At 42.9% G+C, this 16,744-nt stretch overlaps 1 protein-coding gene across 1 annotated transcript in view; it reads right to left on the bottom strand.

Annotated features, from left to right (window-relative positions):
* Positions 1 to 2,865: 2,865 nt before the first annotated feature.
* Positions 2,866 to 16,744, bottom strand: part of LOC125760256 (zinc finger protein 813-like) — a 37,152-nt gene continuing 23,273 nt past the window's right edge. The window contains exons 2-3 of the mRNA XM_049420104.1: positions 4,768 to 4,819; positions 2,866 to 3,572 (exon numbers count right to left, since the gene is read on the bottom strand). Of these exons, the coding sequence (XP_049276061.1) occupies positions 3,132 to 3,572; positions 4,768 to 4,819 (493 nt within the window). The 3' untranslated portion in view covers positions 2,866 to 3,131. The remainder of the gene's footprint in view (positions 3,573 to 4,767; positions 4,820 to 16,744) is intronic.

Raw genomic sequence — 16,744 nt, 5'->3', positions numbered from 1 at the left:
AAAGCTCACAAGGACAGGCAACGTTTGCCTGATGGTGCTAGCATGTGTCTGTGTCTTTCTTCCCTTCGTTCTTGTCTTTTTGACCCCCGTAAAGCTTGGCCAAAGAGCAACAACAACCGAAGCCTGTTTCGCCGACTGTAGGCACAGGAAGTCAACACTCGCGGGTCACGAACAACAAGAAATACCGCGCGGTAATGCCGTGAACGAGCAGCACGAGTCATAACCAGTCATAACTGCTCATTTCCCTCCATGCCAGTCAAACTTATCCACTTATCCTTGCTGCTGCTGATAACGATGGAGCTTCGATGGACGTGGCTCTCAACAGGAACTGGCGAAAAAAAAAAAAAAAAAAGATTGACCTCCTTTTCTCACAACCTTATGACATTAAGCTTCTGAAGACCCCCCGCCCTACCCTCCACATCCACACACACAAAGCGCTTCTGATGTTATTTTTTTATTTTATTTTGATAAAAAAAATGTTTTCTTGCTCGCAGGTAGATGGTGAGTAAACTCATGTTCACATTGACCTGAGTCGACAGCTATTTTTCCTGTTTTTGTTGCGTATTTCAAAGACTCGGTGGTGTTGCGCGGCTCCGCCGATAGCAAGGCGCGCCAGCGTGTGGTTGCGTTTAATTATCGCCTACTATTTTAAATACGAAGCATTTCTTTGCGAGCCAAAGGCATTTTGACCGCTTCTTACTATTTTTCTATCTAGCCGCCTAGATTACGAACACTGATATAGCGAATTATCGGTTACGGCCAACTAAATACGACTAGCAGGTGCGCGCGTACGTCACTCTCTCCTTCACCCGCCGGAGCGCCGCAGCTGCCGGCTGCCTCCCGTGTCCGCGTTTCAAACAAACGTTTACACCAGTAAACGTTACACCGAGTTTCGCTTCAAACGAATCTTCCAGCGCTCACCGCAGCACCCGCGTTAGCGCCGTTCAACCCGTGACGCCACCCGTGCGCAACGCTGCTGCTTCGCATCCCATCAGCGTTCCCTTCGAGGAGATGGTCATATTTTTTTGCACATGCTTGATGTGGAAACTTGTGGATCACCCTGAAGTGATTGCATATTACATAATTGTTCTGATAAGTCTTAGGAGCCCTCACTTTTGGAACATATGTCTGCGCTTCGCGTGCAATTCAATGTGGGATGGGATCCACTGAAACTTTACATTAAACCTCTTGCCGATGAGGTGTTAAATGTGTGCCAGATTGCCATGTGAACTTTTCTTGAGGTGGGTTGCGGTGCAGACTTCTTAACACTGAGTCCATCAGCATTGCTACATCTTGTGCAGAACAGGATCGTAGTTTTCGCAAAGCTGCGGTGATTGCTGCACTTTGTATGTACCATTGTGGACGAAATGACAAGATCAAGGGCATGACACGCCAAGGCAGGGTATGCATGAAGCCGCTGCGCAGCTATTCATCTGTGTGCACGCCGATCCGTTCGTGTACACTTGTAGGTGGCTGCAGTACATGGTGCTCATGTGGTCCAGCACAAATGGTGCATTTCGCCGCTAGCTTGGGTACACTGAAGTTACAGGTAACATCCACAAAAGACCATGGCAGGTTGATAGGGCTCCAGTAAGGCAATATTTCAAGCCTAAATATCGAAATATGCTCAGCGCCACATAGAATTGTGAGCCAGTTCTTGCCCTTAGCCGCCGGAGAAGCACCGTGCCTGCAGAGGACCCACCCAGTCCTAATAGCTGCGTCACCAAGGCCCGAGATGCCAAAAGGCAGATCAGAAGAGGCTTCATTAGTGACCTTCTCATTTGTTTTTGTTTTACTTACAAATCTCAAAGGCTGTGTGTACATGTGTGCATTGCATAGCGTAGTGTAGTGCTACACTATTTCGAGGTGCGATGCACTGCAGGCACAATCTTATGTTCACTCAATGTGCATCGCCCACATAAATTTGACAGGTCAAGAAATGAAGTTATTGCCTGAAGGTAAAACACATCTTACATTTCATAAACACAGAACATTTGTAAAACTGCATTGTTGTTTCTTATAGTTCCTTATGCAGCGTTTTGCATACTACACCAGGAACTGTACCTTACACACATAACTAAGCACATCTGCCTTCAAGGAAAGAAGAAATTTCGTAACTTTCATTGGTTCAACCCACCAATCAAAAGAGTGTGACGTCACTGGATAAACCTGCCTTGCTTATTCTGTTCAAATGTTCTCCCTTTACATAACAAACAATTCATGCAATAAAGGAATTGTGAACTTGTTTCCATGTCGTGTTTGTTAGGATGTTCAGCTGCAGAAAAAAACGCTAGTTGCAGAGTACGTAAATATTGGTTATTGACAAGCACAGCTCATCATTAAAACCATCATATACGTTCTCGACATAACCATGTGAAAAAAGAATAATAAGATACAGTAATGAAAAACACTGACTCGCTCCAACATTGTTTATGCCACTTTTTAATTGATAATCACCACATTTTGGAATATGGACAGGTGCTGAAGCAAGTTTCTGGTGAGTACCAAAACGGCATAGGCAATTAATTGGAACAAGGAGAACAACATTTCCTACAGCATGGAACTCGATGCATTTCCATGCCAGAGGCCTGAACACACGGAAGGCAGAGCACTTTTCACTGTATGGCATTTGAAAAACTTGTTGTGCAAATCAGTTGTGGGCCAGGTGATTAATTGGAACCTCGTGGCTTCGTGCTACAAATGGGTGTTTGTCATTTTCCCTATCTGAAACACTTGTTGACATGCTACTGCCATTGGCTTTTCGAAAAAAAAAAAAACACGAAGGAGCTTATTTTTTAGTGCAGTACAATGCTACACATCAGTGAAACAGCATTTCACAAGAGACTTTATTCAATACAACTTTGGCATATACTACATAAACACATGGATATCAGTACATCACTTGCACATAACATACACACAGCCAGCTGGTATACTTCATTAGAAACAGTGAGACTTTGTGCCTTGCTTGCGGTTGTCCAAGGACCATCCATGTCCTCGCTGTTGTTAAAGTGGCTCAGGGTCAGATTTCACAGGGGCATAGACCAACTTTTAGCCACTGTAGCTCAGCACCTGAAGCCACAGAATGAGATGCACGTATCATATGCTTTCTCAATGTTCGCTGTCATAGTTTAATCATCAGGCAAAAAGTTTCTGCTCTTGTGAGTACACAAATGGCGGATAAGGGTGGCCTTCTGCACAAACTCCATGGGGCACAGGTGGCACTGGTAAGGCTTGTCGCCGGTGTGGATGCGAACGTGCGTGGACAAGTTGCCCTTACGGTTGAAGGCCTTGCCGCAGTATCCGCATTTAAACGGACACTCGCCCGTGTGTATTCTTCGGTGTTTTGACATGTTAGAGGTGTGACTTGTAGTGTAGCCACACACAAGGCACTTCCACACACGCTTTTCTCTTGGTGAGCCGAGATGAGGTGACTGGCCAGGGTGATGGCATAAGGCAACCAAGTCTGCGCAAGTTAAAATGGCGTATGTTAAGCAAAAGACGAGTGTAATGCTGGATACTTCATTGTCTGAAGTATCCACTTGTTCGGAGGCAATTATCAAGAGCCTTGAGACAAGAAATCACGCAACAGGTGGCATAGAGTGCTTTCTAAAATTGCACATGCTTTCTTCAAATGTTCTACGCATCTACGCAGTAGCATAACGGCCCAATGTGACTTCACAAAACTACAGCGGCCCCTTTCTGTTAAGGAATAGCACCGATGAGCTGTGACCAGAGGCTTGACTCCATGAAAGAGGCCTCTAACTGAGACTATAACACTAATTATTATTTTCTCTTCGTTGTTTTTCTCAAGGCTATCATAATCTGTACCATTAATATCCATGCAATCGTGTACCTTTTATGAAGGAATAATAACCGTTAAGTACAAGACAATGAACAGTAATCTAAATAAAGTAGAAGTTCAGGGAAAGATGGAATCTTGAAGCAATGAAAAATCCTTGAAACATGGACTGTCGTTAGAGCCAACATTTATACAAGCGGACTTGTCTTTTTCGAGGAAGTTGGGTCTTCTTGGGCAGTTGCAGCCTTGAATAAGACAAGTCCACTCGTCAAAACGGCTCCAGCGACACTCCATGTTCCAACAATTTTTCTTCGCTTCAATGAACAGTAGTATAACGGGAAGCGATAATTCTCCCTACAACTTTGGCATAAACTGGCACCTACGAGACAGTAGCATGAAACTGTCAGCAGTGTGCCCATCTTTTTTTAAAGCCTCCTCTCACCACGTGAGATAACGCAGAACATATTTGGCAATATCAGCATGCAGCAGTTGTCAGCGTATGGCAAGCACGAGATATATTTCAGGCATTCATGAATCGTATGCGACGTAAATTTAACAAGGTATAGCTGCATTTCTATACGCTAGGTAGTAACAGCAGTACAATTTTAGATCTTTGTACAGGCAGGGTAGAGTTCACAGAATGCAGGTGACACAATGAAGAGTCAAATATCAGCCTCATTTTGCTGGCCAGGCATTACAAATCTACAGCATGATATTGGTCGCATACTCTAGTACTGGTAGGGCCACAGAAAGGCAGGCTGTATGCCAAAACTGCACAGCATTGTGGGTGGGACGAGAAGTAAAATGTACAAGAAAAAGGAAAGGAGAGGCCACCTTCTTGAGATATGAGAATACTCATTACTAAGTGCCAAGTCAAGCTCCTATTGCTATTGGAAGAACAGTAGGTGCATAGTGGCACTGGGAATCGAACCCAGTACCTCTCACATTTGAGATGGACACCCTACCACTTGACCAGCACTGTGGTGCGACACAATGTTTGTGTCCAGCACCGGCGTACTGCATGTGACAAATACGTTAAAATATTCTTATGAGGTGCTACAATGTCTTTACCAGCACACTCAATGTGAAGTGAATAAATTTATTATGAAAGTTCAGCGAAAGCGTCCATGTAATCATCACCATCAATGATCATCTCAAAGGGGGACCCTCAACAGAACAAAGAAATCTGTAACCGCATCCAAGTGTAACAGCAGTAGACATTTCAACTTTGTTACATCACGTCAGTATACATGACAAGAACACCTTCTTTCCCTGCACTTCGTGAATATACAGCAAAAAAAATAAAACAAGTATTAATCGGTGTTTTCAAAAGACATTGCTGCTGACAAGCTTGAAATAGGGACATTTGAGTATAGTTTATCATCAGTAAAGCCTGCCTCATTTATTACATTTTCCCTTCAAGATTCTCAGAGATGCCAGAGTGTGAATGCTACACAGGCACAACATGCACATATCAAGTTTAGAGGCACATGAAGAACAATATCGCGTCACCTTAGGAACTAACCCCCCTCAAAAAACTCTGTGACGTTCTTTGAAAGCGGTTAATGAAATATCTGCTTATCTTGCAGTAGTACGGGGACGAAAACATTTGTTCGGATATTGCTGTGCCCACTGACTCGACAAGGAACCACAAATTTCACTAAAAGGTTGCCCATCGTTTCATAAGCATATTTAAGCGGCTCTACTTCACTAATGACAACCTAACATCCTGTAAAATGATATTAATTGTCCACATCCTGGAACATCACAAACAAGAAGTCTGACAGCAAGTAAAATGGCGAAATAAAGAACCGCAGTCACAGTGCACTCTAAATGACCAACTGACTCTAGTGACCGATTTTTCTTGGCTCAAGAGTTAACAAACCCCTGTGCATTCTAAATGCAGATCATGAGCGACCAAGTGTGACCGGAAAAAGTTGTGCGAACAAATACTAGCTGCGACCAAGTAGTGCCGTCATTGGAGCCAGTTGATCCTACCTAAACACGAAATACAGGTATAAAATGTCCAGAAGCAGGTGGGAATGTGGCGGTTGTAATTTTACTATGTAGCAATCGCTGCAACAGTACCCCCCCCCCACCACCATGGCATTTCACTGCCTTCGTTTGCACTTGCGATGGGCTATTACACTGATGCGCTTCTTGCTTACTAGCTGACGGTATGTGTACTTTTCTACCATTAGAAAAATGAATAAGACATGCAACGATGACAATAACAACAACAACTTGCCGAACATATCGTAACTGGCACGAAGCTGGAAACATGAAAAAGGGCCGGAGGAAAGAGGCAGAAGAGCGCCAATTAAAAAACTAAGGCACACACTCGCCCAAAAACAAGTTCTAGAATAACAATAACACATGTAATAGGAGAGAAAGAAAAAAGAGAGCACACCGTTTCATAATAAAATAGGACATGGGTGCCACTTTTTCCTAATCACCTCAGAAGCAGAGCTGTTCTGAACATGAACGCTAATGGTGTTAAAATATTTTGAAAGCTTCAACAGTATTGTCTTGTTAACCCTGTGAGGTACTTCGTATGCAATTGTGTACACATGTTTCTACCAGTTGTGTTGACTAGTTGCTATGAAAGAGCAAGATACATTGAGGTTTGAATTAATGGAACCTTCTGCGTAATAAATGTGTCTTCATTTAACTCAATTTTTCCGTGTTGCATATGATCATTTTGCTGAAGGCACTGCCATATTCGATGAGTCGTTTGACGCACCACCCTCCGCGAGCCAGGTCAAAGGTGTAATTTTTCTCTGCTTGGAATAAATGCAACTGGAAACGAAATAGCACTGTCTTTCTAAGAAAGCCTGAGATTTTATTCTATTTACACAAAAGCAGAACATGAATGACTTCAAGATAAATAGATATTTAATTACAAGTTAAGACTGATTATTATAAAACACATGAATCAAGGTATTATGACATTATTTTTGTTGCAATTTAATATTGAGTGCCTTGGAATAATGTTGTGTAAATTTGATGCCTTTACTGACAGTTCTTTACAGGCCACACTTCAAAGGGCTAATCAAGGTGACAGTGCTCACGGACTGAAATGCGACATCCAAACCTTTAGTATAATGACCAGTATGTGCAATTGTACGAATTAGGCACATCATGCCGGAAAGAATCTGGCAGCTAGAGGCAAAGAAAACGCACATGAAAAACACATGAAACACACACATGAAAACCTTCAGGAAGCCACTCAATAGCACAGAAAAAAAGTTAATTACAGCATGTGTCTTTTCCTTAAAGACACCATAACTAAACTCACTGCTACAGGGAAGTGATCATAGAAAAAGACTTTGTGGTTCAGATTGAATATTCAGGCTGGTCTGTCACACAGAGCTGATATAAGTGGAAAACGGTAGGCGCTGACTTCTGCTATAAAACACGAAGTGGCTTATTCCCAGACAATGACACTGACACAGTCCTATAAACATCGGCGAACCAGTACATCACAAATTACTTCATTCACTACACGTTTGGGACTTGCACAAACACATGGATAAAAGTACATATAATAACTTGCACACACTACACACTTGCATAACTACACGAGAACAGCCTTTAACATTCATCATAACATCCAATGTTTTGTGTCCTGTGTGTACTTGTCCTTGTTTCTTGCAGGTTCTTCACATCGCTGAAGCAGCTCAGGTGAAGATTTCACTCAGTCATGGACAAACTAGACCCGATTTTAGCCCAGCACTTGAAGTCGTTGAATGAGACGCAACATGACGTGACTTCTCAGTCTTTTCTGTAAAAGCTCACATAGGAGCGTCTTCAGGCAAATGTTGGCTGCGCTTGTGAGTTTTCAAGTGGCGCACAAGCTCATGCGTCCATGCAGAATTCCACGGACAGAGGTGGCACCGGTAAGGTCTCTCACCGGTGTGGACGCGAATGTGCCTGACCAAGTTGCACTTCTGATTGAAGGCTCTGGCACAGTAGTCGCACTTGTGTGGACGCTCGCCCGTGTGTATTCTTCGGTGTTTTGACATGTCAGAGCTGTGACTTGTAGTATAGCCACACACAAAGCACTTCCACACACGCTTTTCTCTTGGTGAGCCGAGATGGGGTGGCTGGCCAGGGTGATGGCATAAGGCAACCAAGTCTGCGCAAGTTAAAATGGCGTATGTTAAGCAAAAGATGAGTTTAATGCTGGATACTTCATTGTCTGAAGTATCCACTGGTTCGGAGGCAATTATTAAGAGCCTTGAGACAAGAAATTACGCAACATTGACGCAGACTGCTTTCTAACATTGCACATGCTTTCTTCAATTGAATGTTCTATGCATCTATGCAGTAACGAAGCATTAAAGGGACTGTCTACCGCTCGGAAAAAATTTTCTGATTGTGGTGAAAATGAGAAGATTGTTCGTCACATCGGCAGCAATGAGCATGCTTTTGCCCCATAAAAAAAGGAATTACATTTTTAATTTGATGTTGAAAATCGTTAAAGAATGACCGCTAGCGTCAACCAACAGCGATGTGGTCAATCTACTGGTAGGACAAGAAATCTTCGCACATAGACTCGTTTTGCTTAAAAACAAACATGTATAACTTGAAATTGTATTTTACGCACTTGTGGCAGCTTTTGGTTGCGTCAGAGAGTAATTTTTTGCCTTTTTTTTATCACGCATCCAAAAAGGCGCCCGGTGGCGCTGCTTGCAGCGCCGTCTTCGATTTCGTCTGATTCAACTCCTGCGCTATGCCACGCGGCCCTCCACGCTGGTCGTACTGTGCCGCTGTATTGTTGTTAGGATGTCTCACATGTGATGCGCTGTGAAGGCGTGCATTCATAGTCTCTTTTTGATGAATCAACTTGGCTTGGATTGCGGCAGTAGTGCTAAAATAAACGCATAGACTGCGATTACAGCAAAACAAGTGTACTGTAATCATATAATAAGGTTTCATTTAACTGCTAGCGCGCTGAGAACCACTGTTACATTCATTACATTAGTGTTCAGGAAAAATTAAGTAATTCTACAGAAATCGCATGTGCTTTTGGTTTTATTTTTTGCCTGCACTACAATCATCATTGCGTCCACCAACCAGTGTCATGGGCATGTTTTAAGCCAATGGAAGAAGACCGAACGCAGATAGAAAAATTCTGTTTTAAAGGTTACTATCCAAAGAAACCGCTGCAAGTTTGGACACTTCAGACGGTACGCTTTCTATTGTGGTACAAAACAGAAAAGTGATGAAGGACGGTAGACAGTCCCTTTAAGGCCCACTGTAACTTCACAAACTACAGTGGCCCCTTTCTGTTAAGGATAGCACCGATGAGCTGTGACCAGAGGCTTGACTCCACTAAAGAGGCCTCTAATTGGGACTAAGACTGCTTAACATTTTCTCTTTGTTGTTGTTCTCAGGGCTATCGGTAATCTGTACCATTAATATCCAAGCAATCATGTGCCCCTTATGAAGGGACAATAACCGTTACGTACAATACAATGAACAGCAATCGAAATAAGGCAGAATTTCAGGGAAAGATGGAATCATGAAACAATGGAAAATCCTTAGAACATGGGGTGTCGCTAGAGCCAACGTTTCAGCAAGCGGACTTGTATTCTTCAAGGCAGTTGGGTCTTCTTCTTGAGCAGCTGCGGCCTTGAAGAAGCCAAGTCCGCTTGTCGAAATGTGGCTGCAGTGACACTCCATGTTCCAAGGATTTTTAATCATCTCAATGAACAGTAGTAATATAATGAAAAATGATAATCCTCTCTACAACTTTGGCATAAACTGGCATCTGGGAGACAGTAGCATGAAACTGTCAGCAGTATGGCCTTCTTTTCAAAACCTCCTCTCACCACGCGAGCTAACGCAGAACATATTTGGCAATATCAGCACGCAGAAGTTGTCACCTTATGGCAAGCATCAGATAGAGTGCAGGCATTCATGCATAAGATGTGACCTGAATATAACAAGGTATAACTGTATTTCTATATGCTAGGCAGTAATAGCTGTACAATTTTAGAACTTTGTACAGACAGGGTAGAGCTTACAAAATGCAGGTAACACAAAGAAAAGTCAAATATCGGCCTATTTTTACTGGGCAGACATTACAAATCTAAAGCATTATATTGGTCGCATACTTTAGTACAGGTAGGGCCACTGCCAGGCAGGCTGCATGCCGGCACTGCGCACGGATGACATTGCGCCAAAACTGTGCAATGTTGTCACGGTCCATCACAAAACGGGTATGCGCCACAAAAATTAGGTAAATCCCACTACTCGCCACTGGTCCACTAAAAATGAAGAACAGCGACAGTCAGCCCAACAAATAGCCAACGACGTTAGTGGAGCTGAAACACCCTTGTCTAGATGCCGTAGGGAACTGAAACTGGGCGTGTAGGGAAAAAGAAGCACCATCTTAGGGATGTACAAATAATTATTGCACTTGTTCTTTTATATGTTTGCTTGTCTTTTGTCTTTAAACATTACTTATAAACAACCATATTTAAAACTTCATATCAACAATTCTTGACCAATCTCCCAGTGTGGGTATGAGCCATGTGTAGAGGCACATCATCATCATCATCATAAGCTGCATTCCGACACTGTTCTCCGACGACGTTAGTGAAGCACGAACACCGCTTCCCTACATGCCCGATTTCAGGCTTGGCACCACTAGTGCCTTATCAAAGAAATCTCTCTCCAAACACTGCATGCTTCACACCTCCCCAGTTTTTTTTTTGTTAAGCTTTTGAGGTGCTTTGGACGCGATAGTGTACACAAATTTGTTTCTACTAGTTGTGCCAACTAATTGCAATGATAGTGCAGGATACATTGAGGTTTGAATCAATGGAACCTCTTGCTTAATAAATGTCTTTATGTAATTCAATTTTGCTGCGTTGTATATGATCATTTTGCTGAAGGCACTACCATGTTCGATGAGTCACTTGATGTGCCACCCTCCGCGAGCCAGGTCAAAAGTATAATTTTTCTTTGCTCAAAATGAATACAACTGGAAACGAAATAGCACTATATTTCTAGCCTGAGATTTGATTCTATTTATAAGAAAGCAGAACACGAATGACTTCAGGATAAATAGATATTTAATTACAAATTAAGATTGATTAATCTAAACCACACAAATCAAAGTTATGACATTATTTTTGTTGCAACTGAATATCGCGTGCCTTGAAATAATGTTGGGTAAATTTGACTAATTTACTGATCGTTCTTTGTGGGCCGTGCCGGAAAGGCCAATCTAGGTGTACAGTGCTCACGGACTGAAATGCGACATCAGAGCTCTTAGTATAGTGACCACATCATGCCGGAATTAATCCGGCAGCTAGAAGTAACAAAAACAAACATGAAAAACACATGAAACACACACATAAAAACCTTGAGGAAGCCACTCGATAGCACAAAACAAAGTTATTAACAGCATGTGTCCACTTCTTAAAGACACCATAACTAAATTCACCGCTATAGGGAAGAGATCATAAAAAAAAACAGACTTTGTGCCTCTTCATTAAAAAAATCATATTCATTAAAAAAAACAGACTTTGTGCCTCTTAATGAATATTCAAGCTAGTCTGTCACACAGAGCATATATAACTGGAAAATGATAGACACTGGCTTTTTTTGTGATAAAACATGAAGTGGCTTATTCTCAAAGCGCAGCACTGATGCAGCCCTTAAACATTGGCGAACCAGTACATCACAAATTACTTCATTAACTACACCTTTGGGACTTGCACAAACACACACTTAGTCAAATGCATAACTACACGAGATCAGTCTTTAACATTCATCATAACATCCAATGTTTTGTGTCCTGTGTGTACGTTTCCTGGTCTCTCGCAGGTTCTTCACATCGCTGAAGCAGCTCAGTGGAGGATTTCACTCAGTCATGGACAAACTAGACCCAATTTTAGCCCAGCACATGAAGCCGTTGAATGAGACGCAACATGATGTGACTTCTCAGTCTTTTCTGTGAAAGCTCACATAGGAGCGTCTTCAGGCAAATGTTGGCTGCGCTTGTGAGTTTTCAAGTGGCGCACAAGCTCATGCGTCCACGCAGAATTCCACGGACACAGGTGGCACTGGTAAGGTCTCTCGCCGGTGTGGACGCGAATATGCCTGATCAAGTTGCTCTTGTTATTGAAGGCTCTGGCACAGTAGTTGCACTTGTGTGGACGCTCGCCCGTGTGTATTAGCTTGTGATTCGATATGTAAGACTTGTTTGTTGTAGCGAAGTCACACAGAGGACATTTCCACACGTGCTTTCCGCTCGGAGAGCCCAGAAGACGCGACCGGCCAGAGTGAGAGCACACATCGACCATGTCTGCAAAAGTCAAAAACGATGCATCTTTAGCAGAGGACAAAGTTAATATTGGAGGTCAAGATAGGAAGGCTGGCGAGCATGACTGCTACTCATTGGGTGAAAACGTGGAACTGAAAGCACAACACCTATAATGGCAATACACGCGTGAGAAAGTACAGTAGGGGTGCATTCAACGCTCTTCATAAATGTCCGCACATGGGGTCCTCTGATGGGGTCAATTCTAAAATATTCAGTACGGTGAAAATTGTTGACATGATACCCCAGTATGCTCCACAAACACGAGCGCACACGTGCAAGTTTGGAGGCATAAAGCATGGAATATCGCTTCATCTTGTTTAGTAGCTTGCTGTCGAAAGACTCAGCTGCAATATTCTTCGGAAAGAGTAGACGAAATCCAATGCTTATTGTCTAGCATGCAGAGAACAAGTTTTCTTCAGATATTCCTGAACCAATACAAATGGGCAGGGAATCGTACAAAGATTGCCCACCTTTCCTCAAGCGTTATTTAAAGGGAAACTAAAGTGAAACAATGAGTCGGTCTAGATTGATAAATTGTACTCGGAGAACTCCAATGTCGTTAATTTCACCATCATATGATTATTGATAAAGAAGAAGTTCAAGGTCAAAGTATCGTTTTAAAATTTTGCGCCGAAATCTCCATGGGTGACGTCACGGATTTCAAATTGTATTTTTTGTATTTTGGAACAATGACTCAACAAAATTTCCTGAAACTTGGTATGTTATGTCTATGCCCCCCTCAGAGGACAATGTACTTCATTTTTACCAATTAGGAACTGCAGAGGACCTAGTACACGCTGTCAAAATCTATGATGTCACGGCGTTTGGTGCGGGAGCTTCAAGGTGGCGTCGCCATCCACATTTTCATTTTGCGCGTTTTCTCACTTACCAAGCATCTTAGCCTCTGGTATTTCTTCTTTTTCAGTACTCAAAAAAAGAGTATAAAAAATATATAAAAATACCACTTCTCGCGGCAAGCGTGGCGATTTTGAAGTTGTGAAAGAGTAATTTACTAATACGAGAAAAATCGTTTCTCTCTTTAGTGCCCCTTTAATCAGCCATTATTTCCTGTCAAGAGTGTTGCATCAGAGAAAATTTGGCACAGTCTACAACCTCGAAAACATGACAAAATAAGATTCATGGCAGCAAGCAAAATGGTGGAAAAAGAAAACGAGAGGTAGAACAACACGATGAGCATTGCACATTTCTGGTTGATCCCAATGGGTTTGAGTGACAAGAAAGTGTTTTGTACACAAGGGCCTCATCAGCAAAGATTCAGTGCTCTTTATATATGGCATTCTCAGTAAGCATCGGTTGCACGAGTCCTCATCAAACAATGAAGGCCAGAGGAAACTCGCATCTTAAGTGACACAATGTGACAAGCTCTGTTCACATAACTAGCTGTGACCAACTACAGCTGCGATTGGGGCCAGGCATTTAGAGGTGTCTAGATAACCAAACTGTTAATTAATAGAAACAAATGGGACAGGGCACACCACACAATTTTTGAACTGGCAACTCATTACTCAAAACAGCGTTCAAACTCCATGTGGTGTGCCTTGACATGTTTTGCCTCTGTATATAACAGTGCCACTCGCCTAAAAAGAACAAACGGTGACCATTTCAGATGCCGTGCAAGGATAAGGGATAGTAATTAACTGTACAGCGTGGAGTACAACATTCGAACAGGTAGAGAAGGAACACAGACATTGTGCACATTTGTCCAACTGTGTCCCTGTGCCATAACATTGCGTGTTGCCCCCTCTGGTGTTTCATCTGGCATTTTCCACGCTGTAGAGTGAGCCATGCCCCATAAACATATCCAAACGTATACATTAGAGGAAAGGGCAAGAATGCATGCAACACGAGTTACAAAACTGCACAGGTCTTGATGCGCCAACAAAATATCGCTACGTGAATGTCAAAAGTTGTGCCACAAAGCAGGTGAACTGTTAAACAATTTTAACATGGGTCCAGGTATGGCCAGTGAGAAAGCTGTCAACCATGCAACCACTAGAAGGTTTGGAGTGGACTGCAATATGGCAGTCTTGTGTGTCGAGGTTCTCCATGCGAATTTCGCCAAGTACACTTAACATTTTTTTTCCCCCTACCGTGATTACCTACAACTGACAGACAAACTAAATGTACTGATTTCAGTGCCTTGGCAAGAATGAGTAACAAGGCCACAGGAGAAACTGCGGTGATGCAATTTAAGTGGACATGTTCATTGGCACTAAGGTCTAAAGCTTTTCACATATTGACTGCATTGCTTGTTTCATTCTGTCTTCCATCTGATGGTCAGTGGAACAGTTGAGGCATCTGCACAGAATGAGTGCACAGCATATGTAAAGATTTCAGCGGAATAAAACTAACATGAAAATGTACATCACATGCGAGAATAGATATTACAGCATTCTGAATGAATCAACATGTCAAGCATATTATTAAACAGCATATTATTAAACATCTCCCGTTTATTGTGCCTGCAATGGCGGCTACGGTTCTCTGCTGCTCAGCTAGGAGTTCATTGCCCCATTCCAATAACCTTAAAACCCAAATATGTTTGTGTAATTAGATTTACATACATACATGTTAAAGAAGTTCAGCATTATTAAACATAATCTACTCCCTATGATACTCCAGTGATATAGTAATCACAATGAATCCCAGTCCCACATTATGGCCCTTTCCAAAATAAATGCTTTAAGTTTGCAATTTGCCATACGCTTACATGCAACATCTATAGTTGAGAAAAACAACCTGCTCACGAAGCTTGTCTTCCTGATTTCCATGAAGCGATCAAAAGTTCTTGGAACACGAGGTGTCACTGGAGCCAATGTTTCAACAAACAGACTTGTCATCTTCAAGGCTGAAGAAGACAAGTCCACGTCGAAACATCGGCTCCAGCAACACACTGTGTTGCAAGGATTTTTCATCGCTTCAAGGTTCCATCTTCCCCTGAACTTTGACCTTATTTTGATTTCCCTGAAGTGGTGCAGAAGCTTCTTCTCGAAAAGAAACGTTCATCATTAACATAGACATGCAAATATTGAGTCTGAACGTTTGACAAAGAATTAAGTGCAAAACAGATATGAAGAAACCAACAGGATTAGTTAGGCCTTAACCAACTGCAGCTGCCAAAAGTAGCTGAAAACAGCCTTTCCAGTAGGCAGCCTTACGACTGTAAGGCTGCCAACTGGAACGACTGTTTATCTGAAAACCGAGACAGTTGTGAGATGAGGTTCTGTCCAGCTTCTTCCTCTGTTCTGCCTATTTCTCACATGAAGGAAAAGTAATACAACCCGAAGAATGAGCTATGAGCGCTAATCCTTGGTGATACATATATACATAACTTGCAAGTGACGTCAGTTCCTGTCTTCCGTCCGCCATCACCGAGCACATACGTCTCAGTGGCCGCGCTGTGTTTACGTTCGTGCGCGGATCGTTCGGCGTAGTACGCGTGTTTTGATTGTTTGCCTTGCGCTTATGACGAGCGAGAATCGTTCAGGACATTATGCAGCCTGCAGTGTCGTCAGTGGTGTCGCACGTAATGGTTGAAACAACTTCGCACGAATCACCTACAGCGGCGCTCTTCGCCGCCTGCATTTTGCGGCGCTCAAACTGCACAGATTTTGTCGCTGATTGCTGCATAAAACGATGGCCCAATAACATGTTTGGTGCCCAGTCGGGGTTCGTTTCACCGAAGAGCTAAAAGGGCCTCCCGAAAACCAAGGCGCGATCGCTGTGTCAAATTCGGCGGAAAGGTGAGGAGATTCGGAAGCATTACGTACTTGCCTGTTATGAAGTGACACCTGCACACACAAACGTTGTGCAACGTCTGAGGTCCTTCCTGTTTACGCGCGTAGTAAGCCATGTGCTCCGCTTCTCGGACAGCTCTTTCGTGCGGTCGCACGTGTTTGTGATCACGTTTGGCAAACAGTACGCCTCCGTGTCTGTTTCTTCTTATTATTATTATTGATTTACACTTCTCGTGCAGCAGCGAAATATCGCACAAATCGCCGTTGCGATGTGCAGCGTTGACGGGAAATGCGAAAGCCGCACAGCTTGAGTCGGTGTCGTCTGCTGCCATGTGCTCGGTAATGGCGGCGCATGCCACGGAATTGTATCCCAGAGTTCCGCGGTGTGACGTAGTTGCAAGTTATGTATATTTAGGATATCATGAGAGTTCGTGGTTAGGCTTTCACAATTAAAGCAAATTCGTAGCTCCAGCACAAAACTATATGGAAGTGTTAGTTGCATTTGCTTCTATCAAATTGTTACAGATGCTCAAATGAGACGCGCGTTCGGATTTTGCATGAGGTGAAGCGCAATTTCTGAATTTAACATCATCCATGTGTTGCACGAACATAAGACTCGCGTTGTGTGCTGCAGTCTGAAGCATCAAAGGCAAATGTTGCAGTGTGGCAGCAAGATTCTTCATGGCATTTCAAACATCTCAAAGATTCACATTAACATGACGGACGCAACGAAAGAGGTAAAACCGCGTCGCTGTCACATCGCAGTCCGTACGCACACCCAACAAACGCGTCCGATTTGCGTCGCAAAAGAGAATTAAATATAAATTTGTAAAGCACAGCACG

The sequence above is a fragment of the Rhipicephalus sanguineus genome, chromosome 10 (genome assembly GCF_013339695.2).
Source record: "Rhipicephalus sanguineus isolate Rsan-2018 chromosome 10, BIME_Rsan_1.4, whole genome shotgun sequence".
NCBI classification, from domain to species: domain Eukaryota; kingdom Metazoa; phylum Arthropoda; class Arachnida; order Ixodida; family Ixodidae; genus Rhipicephalus; species Rhipicephalus sanguineus.
Note: the sequence above shows the minus strand (reverse complement) of the source record. Positions and strands in the feature narration are given on the sequence as shown.